This window comes from Chroicocephalus ridibundus, chromosome 3 (assembly GCF_963924245.1).
Source record: "Chroicocephalus ridibundus chromosome 3, bChrRid1.1, whole genome shotgun sequence".
Taxonomy (NCBI): Eukaryota; Metazoa; Chordata; class Aves; order Charadriiformes; family Laridae; genus Chroicocephalus; species Chroicocephalus ridibundus.
This window is the reverse complement of record NC_086286.1, coordinates 15,138,869-15,165,857: the sequence shown is the minus strand read 5'-3', so window position 1 is coordinate 15,165,857 and position 26,989 is coordinate 15,138,869. Positions and strand designations below refer to the sequence as shown.

The 26,989-nt window shown below is 43.1% G+C and overlaps 1 protein-coding gene across 1 annotated transcript; it reads right to left on the bottom strand.

The window, feature by feature from the left end:
* Positions 1–303: 303 nt before the first annotated feature.
* On the bottom strand, positions 304–25,655 carry LOC134513786 (lutropin-choriogonadotropic hormone receptor). Its single transcript, XM_063330953.1, has 11 exons — positions 25,470–25,655; positions 17,913–17,984; positions 14,954–15,028; positions 12,712–12,786; positions 12,064–12,138; positions 11,895–11,972; positions 9,033–9,101; positions 8,284–8,358; positions 6,899–7,084; positions 4,181–4,261; positions 304–1,635 (listed from the first exon to the last, which is right to left on the bottom strand). The coding sequence occupies exons 1-11, from the start codon at positions 25,622–25,624 to the stop codon at positions 387–389; spliced, it is 2,190 nt and encodes a 729-aa protein (XP_063187023.1). The 5' UTR covers positions 25,625–25,655; the 3' UTR covers positions 304–386.
* Between the last annotated feature and the right edge of the window lie 1,334 nt (positions 25,656–26,989).

Sequence of the window (26,989 nt, the reverse complement as noted above, 5' to 3'; positions counted from 1 at the left end):
TCTTTAACCCAACAATGCCAGCACAGCTGATCGGAATGGAAAAAGAAGGCATGAAAGGCAGCAGACAGTCTTTAAATACCCCAGGGAAGCAGATCTGGAAAAAAAGGAGCCAGACTGCAGTACCTGTTAACTTCAAGAGCACCTTGACTGCTCCTGGGTTCCCCCCCAAAGAAGAGTTTTGCCTAGTGGTCACCTTCCATGCCTATTGTTACAAAAGGAGAAAAGAGAAAATACCACGTTCCACATCAGAACAGTTACGTTGCATAAGAGTTATTGATTGGCATTTTTATTTATTGTGAAATGTTCAAGGTACTATAAAATAATCCCTAGTCACTAGAATAATTACAGCTGGCCTTGCAAAGCGCCGCATCTGTTGGCGTTCCGGTTTAATTTTCATTGCAAGACATCTTGTCTCGTACGGCAGGATACGGCTTCTCTAACGCCGACAAGAGCAGCAGTGCTTGTGAGGCTTTGCTGGGGCCCGGGGCTGAGCTGCCGTTCTTGCAGTTGGAGGTATATGCGGAGAAATAGTTCATCCTGTAAAGCTCTGCTCGGCTCTTGCAGCAGCCAAGCTTGCTCATCAGCAGAAAGAAATCCCTTCGAAACGCTTTGGTGAAAATGGCATAGAGAAATGGGTTTGCACAGGAGTTGACAGGGTAAAATAAAACCAGCAAGATCTTGGAGTTTGTCACTGTGATGAGAGGTACTTTAAAGGCGGCGGATATGGCAAAAAAGGAGATGGGGGCCATGCAGGTGAAATCCGTGAAGATCAGTATCGCCATTCTCTTGGCGACCTTGGTATCTTTATTGGCGGCTACCAGCTCTGGGTTCTGAACAGCTATGTAAATCTTGATGTAGCAAGCACAAATGACAATGAAGGCAATGACGTTTAGCACTAAGATCAGCAGTATGTAGGCTTGGGAAAGACCGGTTTCAATATCCATAGGCAGACAAATGCTGACCTTCATGTAGCTGCTGACCCCTAGGAGAGGCAGCACAGCTATTAAAATGGAGAATATCCAGCCACCGAGCATGATGGGCACGGCATGCCTCAGCCGTAGCTTTCGATCCAGCTGCATGGCGTAGGTGATGGTGTGCCACCTTTCTATAGTGATCACCGTTAGCGTGTACACGGAGAGCTCGCTGGCAAACACGGTGAAAAAGCCGGCAGTACTGCAGCCGCTGCCTGTTTGCCAGTCTATTGCGTGGTTGTAGTACTGACCGCTCGTCTGGGCGTCAACAGAAGCGATGAGCAGCAGGTAAAGTCCCATGCAAAAATCGGCAAAGGAGAGGTTGCACATGAGGAAGCGCGGAACAGTGAGCTTGTAATGGCTAGTTATGAGAACGAGGAGTACGGTGAAATTGCCAGCAATGGCAAGGATGTTTATAAACCAGATCAGGACTCTGAGAAAGCTGTATCCCAGGATGTCTTCGCAGGGATTAAATGCGTCTGGTTCCGGGGTGCACGTGAGTATCTTAGGCTGACAAAAGTCATACTCAAAGTCAAAGCCGGTCATTTCGCTGTCATCGAAAATGGCTGAGTAGCTGTAAGGAGAGGTTTCTTCATCTGTTGCGAACAGGTACGTGTTCTTTTCTGCTGACCACAGCGATGTGTTGTAAGAGTCATCTCTGTAACTATTTAAAAACAAACGTCCCCGCCCCCGCCTTTGTTACATGCTGCTTGCACTCTTTTTATAAAATACAATAGATAACAGTTTTAAAACAGTTACTTCCTAGATGTGTTTCTGCAGGGTGTTTACATATAACGAAGCCTTGTAAGGATGCCTTTTGTTTGGGTAGCAGCCTTGGAAAGCAGCAGAGGTCACAGTCACATCCACAGGAATGCTTTCATATACAACTTGCTTATTTGTAAGTACTTTATCTTCATTGCTTTGTAAGCGAGCCGTCTTTCTCATGCTGCCAGTAGACTGCAGTTCAAACTACAGTAACACTTGAATTGATGTATTATAGGTTTGACGCATATAGGTTTATCGGACAGTTATAGAAGCCAAACTAAAATAACCTGAGGATTTTAACTGTGCACCCTTACCTCCTTTAAGAAACACACTTATTGAACAAAGTCCTGAGACTATGTATGGCTTGGGAAGTGCTGAGGAATTTGATGTTTGCCGTATTACGGAGTGAGGAGTGGAAGTGCATGGTTAACTACGCAACGTCGATGGCTAGGAATATATTAAGTTTAGACTGGACCCAGTGCCTAATTGTAAGTGTTTCTAGAAGTTTAAAATAGATCTGTCTAATCTCCCAGTTATCAATCGTGTGGGGATAAGCCTACCAAAGAAGAAACACTTTAAAAACAAGGACTGCCCCTTCTGATTCCTTGCCAGAACAGATACTTACTGCACAACTTTCCAGTCATCCCAACTGTGAGCATTTGGTGGTCGAACACTCAGTCTGCATTGTGAGACCGGGAAAGCATTTCTGCTGAGGACAACTTTTCAGAAAACTGGTAGCTTTCAGGTAACTTAAATACACGCTTAAACTTACACATCTACTGAAGCATGCACATTAAACTGTTTTTCTAGAGCAGGGTCTTAACTGTCAAATGAAGCTGACCTGTTCTTCAACTATTCCTGTTGGGCAAGTAACTTCCCAGTCTTGTAATCCTAACTCTTCTCTCCTTACATTAAAAACTGCCTGATATCTTGCTTTTACTTGCCTAGGTTAGATTGGAAGAGCAGGGAATATGTTTGACTCTCTTTATTAATAAAAAATGATTGTGATTGTCTGCGAAGGCCATGTAAACATGCTGCCATGTGCAATCTGTTTTTTTTTTTTTTTTCCAAAAAGAGCTCGGGACTTTCAGCCAATTTCTGCTGTGATTCCCAAACGTTTCAACTTGCAGCCTTTCAGCTCATGAATCATGACCTTTCTTCCATTTGCTTAATAATAATGCCTGCTCAGAGAATTGCTGGGATTGGGACTTACCAAAGCAAAAAGCTTCAGGAGCCAAAAGACTAGGCAGACTATTTAATGCACAGTAGGAGTGCAACAGATGCTAATCCAAAGCAGGGGGATTACTCTGGCAGAGGCACTGGTGATTTGTTTGATCATACTCCTCGCTAGGGTGTAACTTCACTTGCCTTTATAACGTGATCTAATGCTCTGTGTTTACTTCCTTGCTCCTCCCCACAGCCACCCCTGATAGAGGCAGTATATTCTTGGTCTTGTTGGCTGCCTGGACTTTGCCTTTTTGTAGTCCTGAAGTGCTTCAGTTTTGCAGTTAGGAGTGGAGTGGACAGGACTGACCAAGCAAGGCACTCGAAGATGCTGCAGGCAGGCAGCAAATCAGAAGCGGTGATAAGAGAATCAAGGCAGCTGTTGCTTTACTAAAAGGCCAAATAAAACCAAATGGCAAGCGTAGGAAGTCTCACCAACCAGCAAATGAGATAATGTCCAAGGAAGTCAGTATCAATCGCATTTCAGCTGTATTTAGCTGTTGGAATTTTGTGACCATAACCTTGTGTTTTTCTAGACTTTACAATGCTCTGACCCCACGTCAGGGCGGATGAGAAGTCCCAAGGTCACGCATTTAGCTGAAGAGGGACGGACAGTAGCAAATTCTTAAACTTCTCCTGTGTCATCCAGCACGGCCAACACAACAGTTTTGATGTTGGCCTTTCTCACTGTCCTACTGAACACTATCAAACAGAACCGTGATGATACGGAAAGACACATTTGGAAGAGATAAACCAATTGCATGGCGTCGTCAAACTTCTAAGTCAGGGACTCTATTTCTACCATGGAAAACTACTGACATACAGACTTCTAATTATCCTTTCTATAGGCAAAAAAAATATTAACAGTAGCAGCTCTTCTTTGAATCACACAAACAACTGCAATTATCTCAGGGTATGAAAAGTCTCCATGTAGGCCATTAACTTTCTTAAATATTTAATCACTGTCTTGAAAGTCTTTCAGGAATTCAGAAGAGAAGCTGGAGTGAGTAAAGCTCACAGAATTACATTTTTCTTCCTTTCCTTTTGAACATCAAAATCACAGATCTTGGTTTAATGATGATAAAATTACCACTGTGCAACTCGTAAGTTGACTGAATCAGCAGCAAAAGACATGCTGGTCTAGGAAAAAAACCATGAACAGCAAGAGGGAGAGGTCTGTATTTGCTGTTTCCAGCATCTGTATGCAGAGAGGTACTTACAATATTTCATTAGTTGGCTTCCTCATGCTGCTTTCACACTCTTTGGAGAAGTTGCCAAAAATGGAAAGCCAGGAATTTTGTCTGAAAGAAGGATGAAAAGAAAGTTGAGTTTCCATTTGGATTTTGGCCAAATTCTCATCTTCTCTGCAAGTAAGCTTCATAGACATGTAAGGTAAGCTAGAGTTGGCCTCACAGCCAGGTGAACATTCACGTAGACCTCTGGAAGCGGGGAGGAGAAGGCTTCAAATACTGTGACAGTAGGCAGTACCTCATGGAGGGTATAAGGATGGTCTTTCAGCTCCGTTATTGTTTATGTATTTTTTTTATACTGAAATAAATTGAGATGGAATTAAAAGGTATATTTTGCCTTATGAAATACTGTATTGGAGTGGGACAGGTTCTCCACCAGTACAAATGGTAGCAGTTCTGGCTTTTAGAGAAGTGCATGTTAACAAATGCTGGTAAGCTGGCCTGATACTCTTATTTTAAAAACTGTTTGGGATCTGGAGGTAGACTTTACATGCTGGAAATAAAGCAATTTGAAAAGTACAAGTTGAAAGACGACATACTTGGCAAAAATCTCTGGTTTTGAGGCTTTGAAAGCATGGGCCAGGTACTCTACCAGCATGGTAGAGTATGAATGGAAATAGCTTTGTCTGACCTTGTTGCTGTGACAGTAGAAAGAGCTGGCAAAAACACTAAGCGCTTTTGTGTACTGTTAATAGAACCAGACACCTGGAAGCTTATAGAAAGTTTTATGTCTAATGAGAGAAATAAGGTACCACTCTAAGCCACTATGTGATGCTTATAAATAATGGGATTGCAAGAGAAGTTGTTTTTTTTTCTTGTAATTTTTTGAAGACATGGTATAACCAGCTTGTTGCGTCATCGCCCCCTCATTCAGGCCAGTGGAAGAAATTCTAAGGAACTGAATGCTACCTTCTACCTCTCCTGCATAGCTCAGGGAATGAGCGCACCACAGTTGTGACCCATAAATCTCACAGATATTTGGTCTGAGGACTTTATTTCCCTAATGTCTGTGGTGCTGACTGAAGTGAACCTGCTTGCCCTGTCAGATGTATGTAAGACCTTGTCACCATATCTCATTGATCAGAGACTGCAGTCCATAGGTGCTAAGGAAGGGGATACAGGGCAGGGGTAGTAAAAACTGGGTGGGATGACTGTATGTAGAGTACAGGGCTACAGAAGGGGGTAGCAGGAGACAGAAACAGGCGGCAGCTATGTCACCATGAGAATTTGTAACCACACAAAGACTCCTCCCTGTGTAACCTGGGGAGGTCTTGGGAGGTCTCAGTCTCTGTGGTCTTCTGCTGTCATCAGTAGATGACAAGGAAAACAGCTGGAGATCTGTCTCTCGTTCCTTTGTAATAGCTGGTCACATAGAAAATAACAGCCTGTTGCTTGTACAGGTTTTTCCAGCGGCCGGGGCTGTGCAGACAGGTAACGCATCAGCACTGCTCTGAACCCCGCTGATGCCCCAGCTAGGAAGGCAGTCTATCTTACAGATTTGCAGGGTTGCTTTTTCCCAGTTTACTAAGAAAACTGTCACTAAATATAAGAAAGTGAATTATGTCTGTTTTTATAGAGCATGATCATGTTTCAAGGTCAAGCACCTGAAAATATACTCTTAAAAACATAGTTACCTTCATCAGAATGAATGAAACGTTTATGTGTGTGTTTGTTTTTGTCCCAGATATGCTTCTGCATTTAATACGCTCAGAGACTTGATCTGGGACCAAACCAGAGTTCAGTAGCAATGGAAATGTTTGACTGTAGGATCTTTGCTCTACTCTTGCAGAGGCAGGAACCACTAAGTAAAATGAGGTAGGCAGAGAAAGCATAGCATCACCCCTAATTTTACCCTAAAGAATTGGATTCTACTCCTGCCTTTGCAGTGTAGTCCTGATGCGATGGCACGGAGGTCACACAGATCAGGCTTCCCACAAATGACTGCTCCGTCTTTTCTGTAGCCCTTGTTTGAGACAGGGGAGAAGTGTGGTATCCTCACAGCTTCAACTAAACTCATCTGGAGTTGCTTTGGCTGCCTAAAGCCAACCAAGAGTTGACTTCTCTGAAAGAAAAATGCTGAAAAATTAGCTCCAGTTGTCTCAGAGTGACTGCCCCGAATTGGCGGATGCAAAGTTCTCTCTGCAGCACAGTTTCCAGTTCTAGGGAGAACAATACTGACTACTGTTATCTGAAAGCACTGGAACTAAGCTGAGTAACCTCTTTCTGTAGGCTTGTGTCAGGTCCTAATTTCAGCTCTTGCAAGCCTGCCTTTTCTACAATGTCGGCATATCACCTGCATTAAACAAGCTACATTGCAAAAGGCTACAGGGGATTTTTTTTTTTTTTAAAGAACAACATGCTATTGATGGAGATGTACTTTCCATGTGCCAGTAGGCTTTTTTTAATTGAGATACCAAAAAAAAAAAAAAGGCTTTAAGCAAAGTTAGAATAATGTTCCTGCTGGCAGAACCTGGGCACAGGATGAGATCTGTTTCTGTTCAAAAATAAATGGAAATAATTTTCCTGGCTTTAGCAGAGATCTGTTGTTTTGTGTGAGGCCTTGCTACGTACCCCAGCTTCCTTGTAACCAGAAAAAGGATAATCAAACCTCGTGAGCTGAATAAAGCAGAATTGCCATTTTGGAGCTTCTGAACTACTGCAGTACAATAATGTGTTATTCAGACTTACTTTTCTGTCCTTAGATTTCGAAAAGCACAGCAGTGGCTGGGATACGTTAGAACAGCTTCCAGAAGACTGCTGAATTTATCCAGCGGTGGCAGTCTCTTTAATGAGTAAGATGACGTTGCATTTAAGACTTGAATGGCTTCGAGCCCGTAACTAGGCAGGGACTCCAGTGCTGTTGAAGAAATATCCCTGCAAAATAAAGAGAGCGTCCTCTTTTCTTTTTAAACGTATAAAAATACCACCAAAGCATGATGGTAAGTAATAGCGACTTGTTTTTTCACAAAGGTCTAAATCCGTAAAGCCACTTCAGCACTCGACAGCCAGCTCAGAAACGTGGTCTGAAACTACAGAGCAGCGGAGTGAGAGCACCCCTGTGGCCCAGGAGCCCCAGTGTGGCAAGAAGCTTGCTTTGTCCTGGAGAATCAAAACCCACCACACCAGGGGTTGTGCCCTGACCTCTCCATTTGAAAGGCACCATGCACAGAGCAAGTGATGGATCTTTATGTCAGGGAAAGGGAGAGAAAGTGGGTGAACATGACTCTCCGGCCAGCTTAACAGGTAGGACACCCTCCTTGCTCTCTTCTTGGCCAGGAATCTTTTAATTAATGGTTATTAATTAAAACACATAAGAGTCCATCATTCTTGCCAAGAAAAACTTAAGCAGTCTGTCCAAGACAAACTTCAAGGGGGGCTGTCTGTGTGAGGAAAGGCCATTGACATGACTAAGAATTTTCAGAGTGAAGCTATTAAACGGGGGGGAAAAAAGGCTGCAATTGTGAAAGTGGTATTAGTACTGCCACGTACTGTAAAGCACCAATAAAAGGAACAAAATGGCACGTGAGGCAGAGTGCGCTATTTACAGAGCCACCCATTGCGTTTTATTGCATGGAGTTATAGCCAGTGCAGCCCTCCAGTAAGTACTTGATTAATAAAGCATGAGGATGGTAATAATGTGTTTTATTCAGCACAGGCTTATAGCATGCAATCAGCCAGTTCACTTTTATAACAAATTTATAAATAATATATTGTACAAACACAGTCATCCTACCAATAGACAAGTTACCTGGTAATGTCAGGCTATAAGGCACAGGGGTGGGATCAGGAGGATCTGACACAAATAAAGCAAAGGACAAAATATCTGTGGGGCAGAGCTCAACGCCAACGCTCGAACTGGATGATAGGCGTTTGTCACGGTGCAAACCAAGCCTTCCGCCCTGTAATTTCACAGCATCCCATTGGCATGTTTCTGTTTTACAAGCAGAGGGTAAGAGATCGAATCTCATTCCAGGCTCAAAGCCCGAGTTTGCTGAGAGGACGCAGCCCACGCAGCACAGGGCAGTTCCTGTGGGACACCAATAAATTCAGGTAACGGAGCGGTGGGTACTTACAGGACGTCTGGCCCTGTGGCCCCTCTCAGGGCATCGTTGTGTATCCGCCTGAGGTTCTTATTGTCCTTCAGGATTCTGTGGAATCAAACATTAACTCTTTATGTCTTTTATTTTAAAATCACCCTTTTTTGGTTTCTCCTTCCTGTCTATTTCCTCTCGATCCTCTCTCCCACCATAGCGGTTGCTGTTGCAGTATCTGGCTCATACTTCTCTTTTGACCTTTCCCTCCACTGATGCCATCAGACTATTATCATCCGCACTTAATTCTGATCATTCCCAATTTCTTCTGACTTAAACCAGGACCGGCCAGTCTGGTTCCTTCACTACAGTAGCAGCGTATAAAAATGCAGCAGAAGTTTTGCCCAAACCAAGAGGCTTGTCCCAGAGTGTGTGAGAGTGATTTAAAAATGAGTGACGTTTGCAGATGTAAAATGTAGGTTCCTCAGTTTGGGCTATGGTTTCAAGCTTTCCCCTGTTGCTGCTAAGTTTAAGAATTTATTAAATTTTATTAAAAATGATGAGTTTTCTCAGGAAAACTGCAGTGTTCTAAGGGATGGCGCTCCAGGAAAAGCGGTAAGTGCTGCAGGATTAACAACCGACTTGCGATGAAACTGAAACGCACAATTTTCTAATGAGTATCAGGAAATACATGACACAGCCAGTTAAACTGAAGGAAGAGCCTTTGACTGTATTTGAACTATTATTTAGTGTTAAAAAAAAAAAACACTAAGAAGGGGAAACATACTCACAATTGATTCAGCTTTGTCCCATTGAAGGCATGGCTGTGGATATCTTCAAATCCATTTTTATATAATTTGCTGGGGATTAAAAGATGTGTAAGGGAAAAAGATTTAGAAAAGACAAGATTGTGTTTTGTACTACAGGTTTCAAATATTAATGCTGAATTCTTTTTATGATTACAGGGTCTGGCTTGTAAAGAACATAACGTAAATCATGCTGTCTAAAATTAAGATTAAATTGCATCTTAAATTCCCTAAGCACCTTCCTGTTTAGCTGTTGAGGAGAACTTCTGCTTGCGTACAGCTTCTCCCTCCTCCAAGGGGCTCACCTGTGCCTACCTTGGGCTGAGATCCAGAGACAAGACATTAGTCCAGGTAAACTCCTGGCACACAGACAACCACCTGGAGGCAGAAGACCTGGATTTTGTAGTGCCAGCACATGTAAACGGAAGACTGCAAAGGCTAGAGAAGAGGAAAGGAACTCTAAAGCCCACAAGGTGCTGCTGGATTGCAGATTCTCTGCGGACAGACAAACCTTCCAGCAGCCTAAGAGAGGGCTTTGCAGAGAGGCAGGGGTGAGTGGCACATCATCCTGTGGTTGATGAGCTATCAGTTCCTCCAAAGCACTGCTGCTAGACTCCACTTGTGCTGTGGAAACCTCGCTGTCCCCTGTGCTGCCCGGGGACATGTGGTATCACCCTGGGTTCTTGATTCCCTAGCCTGGGGCCAGATACTCAAGGCCGGGCTCTGCTCCTCTTGAAGTCCAGCTCTTTTCCTGCATTAGGAGATCTAACCTATGGGCCTGATTTCACTGAGGAAAAAATCCATTTGCTATATTGTTAATCTTCCCAATATAATTTCAATATAATAATTTCTATATAGTGATTCTTTTTCTTTAATATTAAGCCCTAATAGAAAACTTGTCTCAGCTTATAAATTACAAAAAAGTTCTGTTGTTGCTTTTCCACTTGTTTTTGGGAGGGCAGAAACTGGGGCTGTAGAACCTGCTCCCAAGAAAAGCTGGAAGCATGGGGAGAGCCTGGCTACATTTGATAGGAAAGGGGTCTATCCCAGCACAGTGCTGAAATCAGTGATTTGCTTAAAAACCACAATAATATGTAGGATCGGTTCCCTATCCACATGAAACGCTAACTGTTGGAAAGACCAAATTAGCTATTTGTAGTGCAAAGTATTACTGCAGGCTGACTTTACACCTCCATAGATTACTTGGGTTTCACCAGAGCATGCTGCAACAACTGGAATGACTTCAGCTAATTACAGTTAACTGCATGGGGTGGAGTTAACATGTAACTCTCCTATTAGAAAGCTGCTGATAAGGTAATTCTTTTCTTCTTGGGGTGAGCTCCCGCTAACAAAAGGATGGCAGAAAAATGATCTTTGGCTGTCTCCTGACTGAGTTAGACTCCCTCTCATTTATTACACTTTAGGGTTACAGTAAAAATTTTAAGCACCTTTCTCCATCTCTTGTACGTGCATTTTCTTGCACCATTAACAGAATCATAATTTTGCTGAAGTTATTTTGAGAACTTGCTGGTAGGAAAGAGGCTCGTAAGATGAAATGATGCCCTAATCTAAGCAATTGCTCCTCTTTAACATTGCGTGGAGTGGTCTTCAATCACGTTTATGCTCAGTTCCTCTAATGGTTTCAGAAGGTACTGGTCAATACATAAAATCTGTGTCGAAATTACTGTCATGCTGGCACATTAGCCTGATGGAGGGCCTAATCCAGCCCACTGCAGTACTTGCTCCTGTGCGCAGCTCATTTGCGGGTGCAAATATGCATGGAGCTTTGTGGGGGGGCTTTAGTGCACACTTGTCTCAAGACATGGCTCCCCATCTGGGTGTGTACTGCCTTTTAAAATTCAGTCTGGTCTGCGAAGATTGGCTTTACTGGCCTCCAGATTGGTGCCTGTGGCTACAACACAAAGTAGGTGGCCTGCTGCTGCCCTCTATTGCTCAGCTGGTCCTTCCTCGGGAGACCTGGATTTCAGCCGTATCCTGCAGAGAGGCTCAGTCTGTGATTTTTTTTTTTTTCTTTTTTCTTTTTTTCCCCTATTTCAGCACTTTGTGGAAGTTTTGGTGAGGACAAGGGTGCTGCAAAATCCATATGTGGTTCTTGCTGTGCTGACAGATAACACCTCGCTTTGGCTTTCTGCTGCTTTGTGGGTTCCTCAGGTAGCGCATCTCATCAAGCCCACCCATCTCTCAGATGGCTGTAGCAATGAATCCACAGTTTGCTAAAACGGAAGGCCTTGGTGGGGAGACTTACGGGAATCAACGTAAGCTGAGTCAAGAGAAATCAGGGTAAGAACAAGCACTGGTACTTCGTACCAATTTCTTCTCTCCCTTCCTCTTCTTCAAGAGGGACCCTGTGCAGCTGAAGCTCAGCAGCGTTAGTTCTGTAGTATCAGCCTGCGCAGTCCCTGAAAGCACTATTTCAAGAAACCACAACCCCGAGGGAAAGAGAGAGACTGGCCTCCAGCGCAGGTTTTGGAGTTTATTCCCTGTTGATAGTATTTTTAAAAACAACATTGCGTGATGTTCCTGCCCATGGCAGGGGGATTAGAACTAGATGATCTTTAAGGTTCCTTCTAACCTGAACCATTCTATGAGGATTTGGATTCCTTCTCCTATTTTCTTTCCTAAGTGAAGTTAGGTTTCGGTTTATAAAACCCTGCTCTTCAGCTTGAAGAACACCCCTCCACTTCCTGAGTGGTTCAAATTTAACTCATAATACAGACATGAATTGTAGGGGGCTTAATTGCAAGATTTTTTTAAAGTCAAGCTGCTCTCCTCAAGCAGAAGTGTTATCCTCACGGAAGGCACTGGAGCTAGGACTATTTTACTTACAGTGTCAGCGATTCATTGTTCATCCCCCGGAAAGCATTTTGTGGTATGGTTGTCATACGCAAGTTATCACAGAGCTCCCTTTGGGAGAAAAAAAAAAGGTATTTTTGTCAGTGATCCAGGAACAAGATGGGAAAGGCTCACAGCTGGGTTAGGTTGGGTCTCTACTTACAAAATAAAATGAGCTTCTAATGAGAAGATCTGTGTCAGGTCTGGGAATTGTCTTATTCCAGTGTTACAAATGCTCCTAGAGAAAAGCATAATTCCTATTTACAGGAGACAAGATTACCAGAGTGGATGCAACAAGAAGTACAAGTTTAACGATGTATTAAAAGGTGAGTGATAAATGTCATAATTTTTAACTAGGCTCCAATTGTGTTTGTAAGACCTGTAAAAATTAAGTTCTGTAGCATCTTCAAGCAGTGTCCTGGAGAAGCAGCGTATGTTCTCTCTACATTAAGCACAAGGAAGAGATTTTAGTTCCCCCTTTTTTATGGTCTCTTGTCTAGCTGAAAGCTTTATTCTAAAAATAAGCACTTAGCAGAACTAATTTGCAGACTTTACTAGTGTTTTGTCCATTACTGCCCTGGGTTACTTTATTTTCTTGCCTATTGGAAGACCTCACTATTGGTTAGCCGCCCATTAAAGCTGTCGTAAATGATGTATGTACTTTTAGTGTACTGTAATGCATGAAACGCTTTTTTTTTTTTTCCCCCCCTTATACTCCTTTCTGTAATTTGTCCGCTTCTTTAGAGGAAAAAAAAAATAAAAAAAACAAAAAACAAAAAGCAAACAGAAAAGAAACAGAATGCTTTCTCACAAGTATTTTAGCCTTGGAAGGTTTCTGAATGCTCCGTCCTCGATATGCAACAGATTTTTCGTGTTCAGGATTAATCTGTAATGAGGGAAAAAAAAACGCCAGTATTATAATCGTTATACCTTTGGGAGGGTCCTGAATTTTGTTAGTGATTGGACCTGTCAGAAAACAGTCAAGTGCAGAATGTGTCAGAAGGCTATCCTGCTGTGAACAAACTTCCTGAAAATATACCACGAGTGCATTTGAAGCACTATTGGTAATAAAAATGGCTTGTAATTGTTAGGTAGCTGACAAAAGACAACAGCTCCTGAATTCTTGTGGTTCACTGAGCTGAGATGATCTGGTTTGGATATCTTGGTCACTGGTGGGAGTTAGCATTTGGCAATTGTCTGCCGGTTCTTTGGGATGTGCGTTCTGGGCTCGTGGCATGCTTAATGCACTCAGCTTCTGCTTTACCACAGGCGCTCAGAGGCAAGAACATGCTACTATCACGATGACTGTGCCTCCAACCGGTGGTCCTGGAGGTGGGACTGAGCGAGGAGCCTGAGCTCTGCACACATGTATGCGTGCCTGGTCCTTGACCTGCAATCAGATCCCTTTGCATCATACCTCGTTTCTGTCATATTACTGATGCCTAGCCAGGAAAGGCAGTTCCTTGGATGGTTTAACCTCTTAGATCACCGTGGTCTTTATCAGAGCAGTGGCTAGTAGCACCAGACGCCTGCTTAGATCTGCATAAACTGGGAGATGGAAATAAGTATGTGAGAGAGGGGCGTTGGTCTCTTCTCCCAGGTAACACATGATAAGATGAGAGAAAATGGCCTCAAGTTGCGCCAGGGCAGGTTTAGATTGGATACTATGAAAAATTTCTTCACCAAAAGGGCTATTGAGCATTGGAACAGGCTACCCAGGGAAGTGGTTGAGTCACCATCCCTGGAGGTATTTAAAAGGCACGTAGGTGTGGTCCTTAGGGATATGGTTTAGTGGTGGACTTGGCAGTGTTAGGTTTACGATTGGACTCGGTGGTCTTAAGGGTCTTTTCCAACCTAAATGATTCTATAATTCTATGAAATACTGTTTGCTAGTGGTTGCACAAAAAACGGGACAGACCTTCTCAATCAAGGAGCACTTTCTTCAGCTCTACTATCTGGTAAACATATATGTTTGCATAAAAGTCCAGTAGCCATAGTCCAGCTCCCTCCCTGTGCACGATTTACAAAATTCAAAGGTTTTAGCATATGAAATTGCACCAAGAGTTCAAATCCAAGAATGCCACTGAACCCACTTATCCTGGTCATCCATTGGTCTTGAGTGCAGCTGGGGACATCAAGCCCTTGCAAGGTGAGGCATGAAGAGCATTCAAGACTCAAACAGATTTTCTTGCTAGCTTCCTGTAGCTCTTTAGCGGTCTTGCTTAGCCCTTTGCTTTCAGCAAATGACAAACTATCTATAATCAAATCCATTATTCCTTCCCTAAACCCACCATTGAGTCTAGTGGAAGTTGAACCCAATCAAAGGTGAATGACTCTGTATCTCTTGCTTGTGTGAGCGAGTAACTGTCTTCAATGGAGTTCACATATAAGGAGGAGAAAAAAAAAAAGGCTTATTTGTCCTCACTCAGTTACACCATTTCTAAGCCACTTGCTGGTCATGCTGTGTAAAAAAGGCAGTAATGAGATATTGAATCAGATTTATAGTTTTCAATTTCACTAAATATTTCAGAGCGTTCTCCTAGTCGTTGCTTTAACTCACTCTGTCTCTCAGATGCCTGTGCTATGCAGGTCAAGTTTAAAATCAGTACATGTTCTGTTTGAGTAATATTTTAGCGCTCAAAAGAAGAGCTATGCATACTAAGCAGCTGTATTTAAATACTGTAGGGCTTTGAAAACCACATCTTCAAAAAGGAAGATTTTTTTCGTCTCAAATTATTTCTGAGCTTAGAAGGCTCGACAGTGCCAGCAGAAGTAGACAGAGAGCTCCACTCCTGTTGTTGAGCTTGCTGAAAGCAGTGGGACTTTCTTCGCATGGATGTCTTTGCATGATTTAGATCTCCAAGGCTAGACCTTGCACAGAGCTCGCTATTTTATACGGTACTTTGGAGAGAAACGTTTCTCATCATAGATCTAATCCAAAACCAACCAAAGTAACAGAGAAAGATTTGGCCCAAGAATACTTCTCTGCAGACTGTTTACTCCTTGATGATCCCAAATCACAGCATGGATGCCTTTCTTCAACTGACGCTTACATTTCGGACAATATGGGAAGGCTGTCAAATGCGCTCGCTTCTATTCTCTCCAGGGAGTCACTCTGAGAGATTTCACTATAATGAAAAAGGCAGACACAAAGAAATACATTAACGGAAAAGATACCAGAAATCAGCTCTCTATTTTGTATTTCATCCTTTTATACCCAGTCTTTCCACCTCCCCCCCTCAATTCTTGTTTGGCAGCAGCGCCCGTGCCTCGCCTCAGACATCTTGAGAGCGGGTGCCAGTAGGGTTTGACAGAGACCAGCCTCTTCCAAAGGGGGATGCCAGCCCTTTGGAATAAGTATCTCCGTAACAGCCAGTCTCCATTTTCTCAGTAAATTGTAGGTAAGGTACTGGCTAAGGGCCAGAACTAATGTAAACGGAGTGAGACCGAGCCTGGGAGCCTTTTTCCCCTATCGTTGATCCCGCTTAGTGAATTTATTTGCATGGGCAAGGATGTAGGTAACGGTCACGGTGCTTCATACACTATTATTAAGTCAGGATGATGGTCATCTAATCCACAGATGTAGAAATACACAAATACGCACGTAGTGCACTTTACAAATAATTTTCAGATTTAAATGCCACTTTCATTACATGCATGTAAACAGAAAAAAAAAGTGGCTCATTTTCATCATTACGCTGACCAACATGACGGTTTTTGTGAGCGCTGGCAGATTTTGATGTACTGATGCTCTTATTCTGTACACGTAGTTCAGAATAACCAACGCTGAATATAGAGGGGGGAAAAAAAAATCCACTTATTTAATGCTTGTTAAATGCCTGCTAGATTAAGATTTATGGGGCTCCACAAAATTGACTCCTGAAAGGAAATAGTATATGTTGATGCATATATAGGGGAAAGGTCTTTATACCAGCGTCTTCTCTTGACAGGATTGACCAGAAGGGCACGCAAACTAAACCCAAGATTATACACTATCAGGAAAAGAATCTTTTCTAAACAACTGGAATGCAGCTACAAAATCAGACTCAGTATTGTCACAGTCTTGAAAATTATCTTATTTTACAAGAATAATTGTATATAATTACAAGAAAACAATTCCTATTGGTGTTGATATAAAAACCTTAGACCAGAATGAATTTTTTCATTTGTAGAGGCAAAGGGGGATGCGAACTAGAAATCAGATATTAAACATGCATGTATTTCTTACAGAAATATTGATGATTTTTTTCCATAATCAGAATCCAGTGAGATTAATATTTTTGGTATTGCATAAATGAAAGATGGATGTAGAACAAGTGGCCTGCTGAGCGCCTGATCTTCAGAGACTCAGGGGCTGGGGAGGGATCAGGGACTCCTCGCAGAACTTAAAGACTCTTTCAGGTTTGGGGTCTGAAACACGGTCCTTCCCCAGGCTCCCTCCTGTCTGCCACTGGCTCCCCATTTGCATATGTTTGAATGAGTTATGGCAGTGAGAATAATGTATTATCTGATTTGCAGTTAGTGATGAGTTGCCAAATAGGTGATTTAGAGATTCATAATTTAAAAAGATGCCTTTTCTCAAAGTAAGGCTAAATCTCAATAAAATTGTGAAGTGTTCTGTAGATTTACTTCAGACAAATACATCAATTTCTACGCTGTTAATTTGGAGAGATGCATTAAAAGGATGCAAGGAAATCAATTAAATTCTCTTTATGGAAGGGAAAATGTCAATGAACAAAAAAATTCTCTGTGAAGAATAGCATATGCATACAGTTTGGGAAAGTTTAGCCCCAAATCCTACAGGTAGGAGAAACTCTGTAGGTTTAAGTTGGCCTCCCATCTGAAAATGATAAATTCTCATTAATCATTAAGAAGCAAGTGAATGCAAGAATACAGCACCGTTGGATTGTACTATAATACTTTATTGCAGCAGAGTTTAGCTTATTTTCTACTTGCTAGAGGTTCAGCACTACTGAAGTTTATAATTTGGCCAAAACTGTTTAACCAATATGCACTAAGAGCTAAATTAGTCTGGTTGAGTCTATTCAGGCATTTGCATCACGCTCATGCTTCAAGGCTTTGCCTTCAAGACTGCACCACAAAACGCTTTATTATTTCTCTTTTTCTATTATATCTCTTTTTGATTCCTTGAAAATAAATTAGTAACATCAAATACATGTTTTAATATCTGAGGCACTATGCGTTTTTGATAGGTGAAGTATAAAAGGTGCACCTTGAAAAGAAAGTGGCATTATTTGAGGTTCGGGGCGGGGGGGGTCACTCCCCTGTTCTGCATTGCACTGGTGTGTCATCACCTCTGTCCTTTAGAGACCACTTAATGCAGATAAAATAAAAAATAATAAGTAATGGAGACTCAAGCCTGTCATCTTTCAGCCGGAATAACAACAGGAATAAGGGCAAGAGTGGTCAGATGAGCCTTATGGTCTGAGCCCTGGATATAAAATAGGTACAAAGCCAAGGCTGGGGGGAAGCACCACGGACCCAGTGTGCAAAATCACAGCACTTGTAGGATCCAAGAAAGGGTTCAGTCCTACTGATCCCCTGCTGAGTGTATCTCTCGGTACAAAACGCCACAGAAATATCTTATTGGGCCATTATGTAAATGTATAATCACAGAATGCCATAGCCATCATTGCAGTGGTAATGTTTGATGATAGAAATCTATCTCCTCTGCCAATCAAAAGCTCCCATCATCAGCTGTTAAGCTGTATCCAGTTTTCTCCAACATGATTAGTATTTCATTATACGATCTGTTAAACAACTGTTAAAAATCACACTTTTTCAAAGAATCTTTTATATACTGCGTGTAAGAAAAGAAATGCTATGTTCATGCTTTCCCAGTGTTTTGTTTTGTTTTTTTTTTCGCCAATAGTATGTTTTAGCAACACATTTTCACATTATTGGTAAAAGATGATGTTTGGGATGGAGGTTTATGACAGAATTTCTAGCAAGAAATTAAGGAAAAGCCTGTGGAAAATGTTGTCAACTTACATGATGAAGGCATCTCTAAGTCCTTCAAAGGCGTGTGATGGGATTACTTTTACAGGGAGATGAGTAAATGATCTGAAAAAAGAAGAGAAGGGAGGAAAGGATTGTAAGGCATGGGGTTTCCTTGTTTACAGATTGTACCGTTACAGCAGGGAGAAAAACAATAAAGCACAATGCCACTTTATTTGCCTGCAATTCTCTGTACCTCCAAGACCTGATCCATTTACCATTGATTTCAGCTAAACGGAATTCAAAGGGTATTTGGTCAGTTCCTCAACAGCATAAATTTAAGACTAGTCACCATCAAGTCAATAATAATCATAACCTATTAAGTAAACTAAAAGCCTGACGGAAGATGCTGCATTCACAGTTGAAGGAAGCTATAGGCTACTTAAAGTCAGTTCCTCGTAAAAAGTGGCTTTCACGTAAAGCTTTCTCCATAAAACAGTATCTTTGCATTTGCTGGACCATGTTCTCCTCCCAGCAGCATCCCTGCAACTTTGCAGGGTGGCACCCTGAATTCGCTGGCAACGCCCTGGCTGTGTACAAGTGTAGAAGCAATCCACCTGATGTGGTGGATTTTTTACTTCTTTTTTTTTTTTTTTAAATAAATTGCATCAGTGTAGTTAGTTGATTAAAAGCAAGTGTATATTTTCCTGTTTAATATTTTAGTTACTCTGCCTGAGAAGTTAATAATGATGTGGGAGACAGACTGCATTTTACCATTCTACTCCACATCTGAATCACGGTATTTTAGTATTTTTACCAGCCAATTTATCTAGCCATGACCACACTCTCCCTGATAATGGCAGTAGGAAAATATTTAACATATTTCAAGCCGTTATCTTTGTGCAAACAATATGCAGAGAGAACTGCTCCATTTTGCTTTATAATTACAAATATCTAGTCTGAGACATTTGTTTTTCATCCTTAACCCCCCCCCAAGGTTTTTTGACTGAAATGTTTCCGTGCTATTCATATAACCTGCTTTTTTTTTTGTTTCGTTGTCATAATCCTTTATATGAAGACGATGAAAAATGTTAATCAGCTTTCATATACATGTGTATTTTTTATATATACACACATACGTCATGCCCACACAACATAATGGCAGGCTGTCACACATAGGTATGCCTTGGGGTTACAAATCTAGATGTACGAAGGAGGCTGGCAGTCAATTCCTAGCTACGTTCCAATATACTCCGTATGATTTGGGGCAAATCATGTCGTGTCCTTGCACCTTGACTCCCTGGCAGTAAGCTGGAAATAACAACGCTTCCCTACCTAATAGGGATGTTGTAAGGAGATATAGATATATATGTGTGTGTTTTTGACGCCACTGTGGTTGGGTCATATCTGTCTCTAGATGACTGCTGGCAAGTTATGTTGTGTGTGAGGTTTGATTAAATCAGAAATCACACAGTCACAGAATAGTTTGGGGTGGGAGGGACCTTTTTAAGGTCATCTAGTCCAACCCTTCTGCAATGAGCAGGGACATCTTCAACTAGACCAGGTTGCTCAGAGCCGTGTCCGACCTGCCCTATGAATGAAATGAAATGAAACTAAGTCATGTGTCTTGAAAAATGTGTTTGCCCCCGCGGGCACAGACAGGTAGAGACAACCTGCAGTAGGGCTCGACACTTGGAGACAAAAGGAAAAGAACTTCAGGAAGAAGTAAAAAGTAGAAGCTGAGCGATTCCTGCTCTATAATCCCGTCAGCAGGAACCTCTCGTAACTGCACCATCAGCTGGGGCCGCTTGGAAAACAAAACGTACATTTTGGGAAACTGTTTGCAAAAAAATACTATAATTTACAAAAGAAATAGAAATGTGACTGAAAGTGCAGAAAATAAAACCAGGTCTTGGCTTTTAATTACATCAAAGTCTTCAACCCAAGAGCCTCCTGCCTCCCTGCGATGTGCCGGTGAGCAGCGCGGTGGTTGTGAATTCCCTCAGTGCGTGGCTTGGACTGACCCACTCCCCCTGCCTGCGGAAAGCCGTTGGGAGCGGTGCTCCGAGCTAAGCCACCTCAGCTGTGCCATTAAATTTAAGTGGGATGACCCAGCACTTTTAATACTTATGGTAGTTAAACTGCATGACGGCACTTAATCCGTTCTGTATTTCGACTTCATTGGGGTTTGTTTTTTAATTCTCGTGAATTCACCTTGATAGCTGGAACTGTGAACTCATCTGCATTGACATTACCTCGTCCCATTAAGCATCTCGCAAAACAGTGAGAACAAAGGAAAAAGGCAATTCATAATCAGCCTTCTCTCTTAATCCTTGAAATACTGGTGTAGCATGCATAGACATAGACTTCCACATATCGATGGGGAAATCACATCGATAAAAACATCTTAAGTTCACCAAAAAGGTGAATGTTCCCATCCCTACTCTTGCCCACTTTACCTTTGTGGTTTGTATCTCAAAACCTGCCTACGTTAAAGGGAAACGTGTTCATTTAGATGTCTCTTTCTATACTTGCAACATTTTGAAGTCGACCCTTTAGCTTGCTAAGCACAATCCAGCATGAGTATATGTATAAGCATTTAGGTTAAGAGAGTTTTGAACTGCGTGTTGCGGGCTTAATTCTTTCCAAAATGCTGAGTGAAATGAGGCCTTATCTCATGTGTTGAAGTCTCTGCTATTGAACGTGACTGGTGTCTTTGATAGCACACAACGAAACTCAAGCAGGTACTGGCGGGAATTAACTACTGATTTCTTTCTGATAGCACTCAGATGCGACCAGTTATTCAGCTCTCAGAGCCAAGGAAGCTTTTGACAAAAAAAAAGAAAGCACCAACTGGGGTTTACAAAACTACAAAGCTTTTCTACATCCAACTTGCCCGTGCTACTCGCCTGAGTTCTGTAGCTCAGGAAAGGAGGGACGCATCCATCTTTAATACAAGCTGTTAACGCCGGTTTGAAAGAGTGTTGTTAGTTAAAGGATGAACTTCTGCACTTTTAAGAAAAACTGTAATGTTTCTTTCATAGTTAATACACCGCAACTCATATGCTTATACTTGCTCCTGCCATTCAGCAGCTGACAATACCGTGACTCTGGATAATTGTGGGAATTTTCATCCTTGCAGAAAGGATGGACAGAAAGGAGTGGGGAACCAGCCAGCCTTCTTGGCATTCACCAGCCCTTAGTGTTTCTATAAATCACGCTAGCTTTTCAAAGTACATCATTCTAGGCAGTGAGGTTTGAAATGGCCAGGCTAAATACCTGGAAGACTATCCAAGAACATCAGGAGAGACAGGAAGGCACCTAGGCTGACCAAATCCTGCCCTTGTCTGGTAGCTACAATACTGTTCTTCTCTCTTCAGCTAGCATTTGTTTCCTGTATTTTTGTTCTGAAATATAAATTTAGACTGGATTTTTCACAGGAATGGTTACCTTCCTGTTATTAGGAATACCGGGCCCAGTAGAGAGCGCAAGAGCAAACCACCTTTTGTCTCCCCTGCTGTGAATGTATAGATGAAACAGTAAGAGCTCTTCGGAAAATGTTCATGGGGCAGTCTATCCCAAGGACACAGTGGCATAAAACCACTATAGTCCTTTTTTTGCTTCTGGGATGTAGCTGAGGCAACTTGACAACAATTTTTATCATCTAAAAAGTAAGCTTCTGCTCCTGTGCTACCACATAGACTCAAGCTCCGAAAGAAGCTTTTGGGAGGTCTAGATGCCCAAAGCCCGCAGGACCACCTGCAGTCCTGAGGATGTGGAATTAAAGCCAAAGCCCACTCACACCGCTGGAGAAAATATCTCTATTACAGAACTGGCCTTTTGCAAAAAGTGATTAGTTGAACTAATAATAAATAAATAAATAAATAAGAACAGAGGCCCTATAGCAATAGGTATGAATGTGTTACTGTAGTTGGGTTGGCTGTTATATTTTAGTGTTTCTATTTTATAGGATTATGGATATTTCTAATGTCAAAAAGTTGAAGACGCAAGGAAGGCCCCTGCTGAGAATGGCAAACATTTTATTCTGTGGTGTCCTTGGACTTAGCTCAGAAGAAGAGGAAATATTGATTTAACCTAAGACTGAAACCCCACCATTTTCCCAGGGTTTTTGTCAGCATCTGGGGGCAATGTATAGTAATTTATTAATGTAAAGGCATTGATTTTTAAAGCCCTTATATCAGGCATTATCTACCTGAAATGCAAACTATGATACTGGACATATCACAGAAGCAGCCAGAGTATTTCCTGCTAGGTGATGATGGGTGGGTGATACATTACCTCCTATGAAAGACATTTTGGCCCTGAACCTGAATTCCTCTGTCAGTCCCAAAGAGCCAAATACGCCCGTAGTGAAGGCTCGGTAGACATTTCTATTTGGTCAGACTTTTGCCCCAAAGCTTTGGATTTGGTGGCTGATACTAATCATGAGCCACTCGCCCTAATGCAGAAGCCCTGCATGCAGGGACACACACTCAGACACAGCAAAGTGGACCCCACTATGAAGTTAGATTTTTGAAGGGACAAAACCGTATTAGATATCCAATGCTGATTACTGTACAGCTGGAGTGGGGTGCCTATCCATTTAGACTCTGCAAAAAAACCCCAAAGTATGTGTAAGACTTCAAAAGAAGAAAAATTATGTTTTGTTTCAGAATATAATAGTGTTTTAAAGATTGTTTTTCAGATAAGACTAAGAAGACACATAGCTGCTGTAGCCAAAATGGCATAGAAAGGTGTTGGATAATGGAGTTTCTATAGTGTTTCTGTAATGTCCAAATTAAAACCAGGAGCCTGAGAAAAATATGGTCAATTGAGGACTGTATAAAACACATCATTCTGCAACCGGTCGGAAGTCTTATCATTTTGAAAACTCTTCCAGCAATAATATGGCATGGCAAGAATAAATCGGGCAAAGAAAAGTGGCTGAAATTTCCCTACAGGATATATACTAGAGAGATAACAAATTATCAAAAGTACATTTGGAAGCACAGCTCATTACGGCATGACGGCCTGAATTACTCGGATATAGCTGGAGTTACATATTGGTGTTTATTTTCTTGACAGAGCATACGAGTAAGAAGGACTTCTGAGGTCTGGTCTGTGTTATAGCAGCACTAACGTAAGGATGTGGGCACACCGGGAACTGTGTTGGAACAACCTGCAGCGGCATTTTTTCCCCGAAGTATTAGTGCAATTGCAAGCCCTACACTGCAATTCCCCTGGTGTAGACAGGTACAGATGTAATTATGAGGGGGCAAAAATAACTTTTTCTTGTCAATTTTCTTGTAATTTTGTGAATTACACAGAACTGTGCGGGTGGAGAAGAGTGCTAAAAAGATATTGGTAAAGTATGGAAAGATGGAGTCAGTAAAACGACAAAGCTGGAAAAGCCATGTGAGAGACAGGGGGAGAAAAAGAGTAAGAGAGAGGGGAAAGCAACAGCTAAGTGGATAAGAAGACACTAGCATGAAAATCAAAGGAAGTGGTGAAAGGAAAGTAGAAGTAGTTAAATAAGAACTAAAAAAAGAGCGAGAATACATATAGACTTGTAGGTTTAGAGACTACACTCATTGGTACAGCTTTCTATTAAACAAAACCCCAAAATACAAAGAAATGGAAATTTAACGGTATAGTTTCAGGTTAAATATAACTAAGGTTGGATGTGGCCTAGAAGTAGAAGGAGCTGGGCATATCTCTGCAAATGCAGACTGGAAGAGGGATTTTTTTTGACATCTGAGTGTAAATATTTCTCTGTAGGAGTATTGAGCAGAATCTTGGTTGAACTCTTTTCTGACTGTAAAGGTGGTGTCTACAGCCAGCCTAATAGCTGGACTTTGTGAACAATTATAGATTAAATCTTATATTAAAGGGTGAAGGGAAAAGTTCTTCCCTTATTTTAGCCCATCATCTAGTCCTGTTGATCTGAGTGAAGCATAACTGGCAGCAGCCATAAACCCACTATCTCTCTTAATCTGATCACTGAGGTTGGGATGCTGTTTCTTTTGGGGTGATAGATAGAAAAAGTAAAAGAGTAAACCAAAAAAAGAAAGAAAAAAATCACATAAATTTAGAGTTATTGATAACCCCTCTGGGCTGTGATGTGCATCATTCTAATAAACATGCCAAATCCCTGCAAAAATTAACCTCCCCGTTTGTTTCTGCTGCTGCAGGGATCATCGATGTGAGCGCTCCACCGCCTGCTCTGCATGTGGTATGAATAATGAGGAAGAAACGTGCTTGTGGCAATAACTATGGAAAGTCTCTCCAGCATCCACGGGCTCTGCTTTCTCTGACACTAAGGTAACACAGACAAATGGGGAGGAAAAAAATTCAGAACAAAGATTTTTCTAAAAAATTACTTTGGAGGAATGATTCACATGGCTCTAGATTAATAGAAATTAGTATTTCTTGCTCCTATCAATTCTTGAGCTAGGGAGAAAGGAAAGAGGAGATCAGGGATAGTATCATCCCTGGGGAATTTCAAGAGCATGTTAAATTTACAAACAAATCAGATGAAAATGGAAAACACGGAGAGGCTTTGTTACCAAAAGGGGCATAATAAGAAAACCCCAGCTCAATTCATGCACAGATAACCAAGGGATCCTAGAAATGAAAACTATGCTATCTGTTGGTCATCTAATCCCATATTTTGACGCCATGATTGTTTAGATCAGTGCTGTAATTGAGCCTGTAAACAACACAACAACACTTGAATACCTACGTGTACCAAATATTTGGTCTGGTCTGGTAAAGACAGCTTGGGGTATGGTGTGGAAGTGGGGTAGGGGAATGCTTGTGATTCCCTGTTGTTTTAATTTAATCCAAATCCCCAGAGGAACATCAGGCAAAGAGATGTGATGGACCACCCTACAGAAATCCCAACAGCTGCCAAAACTCACAGCAGCTTTATTACTACCAGAGAGGGGAAAAAAGATTAGTCACTAACTTGTCAAGGAGTTGGATCTCGAAAAGAGGCAATGAGCACTGCTAGGAGGATTTTGATACTTTAATATAAGGGACATTGAATTGCACGAGGTTTGGGACAAGAGGTTGTGAGAAGCCAGTCAGATTTCTGAAAGAAAAAACCAAACAAACCCCAGAACCGACAGAAGGTTTAAGTCCAAATATCAACCTTTTGAGCAGGTTTTTTTAAGGTCACCACGCCGCTGCAAGGTGATGTTTTTGCAATAGGGAAAGCGTCTTTTGCCTCTTGCCGTGGCGGGAGAACACAGCCAGTTCAGCCGGCTGTACCACTTCTCGCTGTCACCGAGGCTGGCGGCGTGGAGAGGGTGACACTTCGCCCACTTGAGGACACGTCCCGAGAGGATGCGCATCCTCTTCCCCAGGAGCAAACCCGCTGCCGCCGGGCTCTTGCCGAGGCTGCCTTCAGCGCACGGCAGCCCCCAACGCCCAAGTAAAACTTAGTGAAACTTCACCCCCGAGCGCCCCGCCGGCTCTCCTCCCCGGAGCGGCGCTCCGAAACCCCCGCGGGGCGCCGGGACAGGCACCGCGCGCTCCCTCCCGACCCGCCGAGCAGCCGCACACCCCCGCCGCGGCGCTCCCCCGGCCCAGGCTCCCCGCGGTACTTACGCGCGGTCGGGCGCGGGTTGCGCCCCCGGCGGCGGCGGCGGGCAGCGCAGGGCGGCCTGGCTGCAGGCGCAGGGCTGCGGGCAGCGGCCGCCCGCCGCGGCGGGCAGGAGCAGCGGCGGCAGCAGCAGCAGGAGGGGCGGCAGGGCGGGCACCATGGCCGGCGGCGGCTCGCCTCCTCTCTCCTCTCCTCGCCTCTTCTCCTCGCCTCTGGTCGCCCCCCCCGCCGCCTCCTCCCGCCCCCGCCCCGGGGCGGGCTCGCCGCCCTCCGCCGCCGCGGGAGCCGCGCCCGCACCGCGGCCCCCGGGGCTCTCCGGAGGTCCTCAGCGGAGGTCCTCAGCGTGATGTTAGCGGTGAAGTTGGCTGCAGAGCCTGCAGGTGGCAAGGGGAAACTTTCCCTTGGTTGTCACGGGCTCTGCAGGCGGCTCCGTCCCCCGCGGTCCCCTCCCGGGGAGGCTGGGAGCAGAAGGGATGGGATGCTCTCCCATTCCTAGAAGTGTCCCTTGGGCGGTGGCGTCGGTGCAAAGCACGTACACAACTTGGCATCAGACTGCTGGCTAGGGAGGGGCTGAGAAGGTGGAGGTGCGGGCCCTGGAAGCTCCCGTTCGTCTGGCTTTTATCTGTTTTGAGAGTTTGTGTCTGGGGGAAAACACATCCCAGTTCCCCTAATGGGGTAAATGCTTGTTGTGCAGATACAGCAGCCTCGTTAGTGGATGGGAATGGTTGGGATACAAATGTCCCTGTCAAATGCTCTCTTACGGTTCTACACACCGTTGCTGTATTGCTGATGAAGGATTATAATTTGCCTGCTGGGTGATCAAAAAGAGGCATTTCAGGGTGCGTGACTTGTTACTCTGTGATCAATTATACCCTTAGCGCGGCAGAAGTAATCATGTTCTCAGGACTACTTATCTTTACAAAGGTCCATTCATTTTGTAAGGGACTGTTTTCCACGTAACCATCATTATTGCTGTTGTTGTTATTATTATTTATTACTACAAATATAGCTTCTAGAAGCTATAGTTAGAAATCAGGACCCTTTTTATGGTGAGTGATGGAGCAACGCACCAAAAAAGACAATTGCTCCCCGGAGCAGGATTTGCAAACTAAATATAAGGGTACGTCATCATCTTCAAGTGTATCCAGGAAAAAGTCAAAGAGTAAAGGAGGGAATGAGCCAGTACAACATGGGTTTTGCCTGAAGTGATTCTTCCGATTGTAGCTTTAAAATCATGGAATCAAATAGTAAAGCCTTTTACAGATTATGGTGTTTCGGCAGGAATGAGGCGTGTGAGATGTGTGGCGTCCAGGGGCATCCCCTGTATTCTTGTTGGGGGCTTGGAGGTGGAGATAGCAAGTGCTAAGCAACTCCTCTGGTCTGGCGTCAACAGCATGGCCTGTGCCCACCCGGGTTGGAAACCAGAACCAAATCTTGTGCAGGAGGGTAGGGTGGCAAAGCCCTGCTTTGTTGTCCCTCTGGAAAGAGCTACCATCCGCTCAACATTCTTCCTTCAGCATCATCC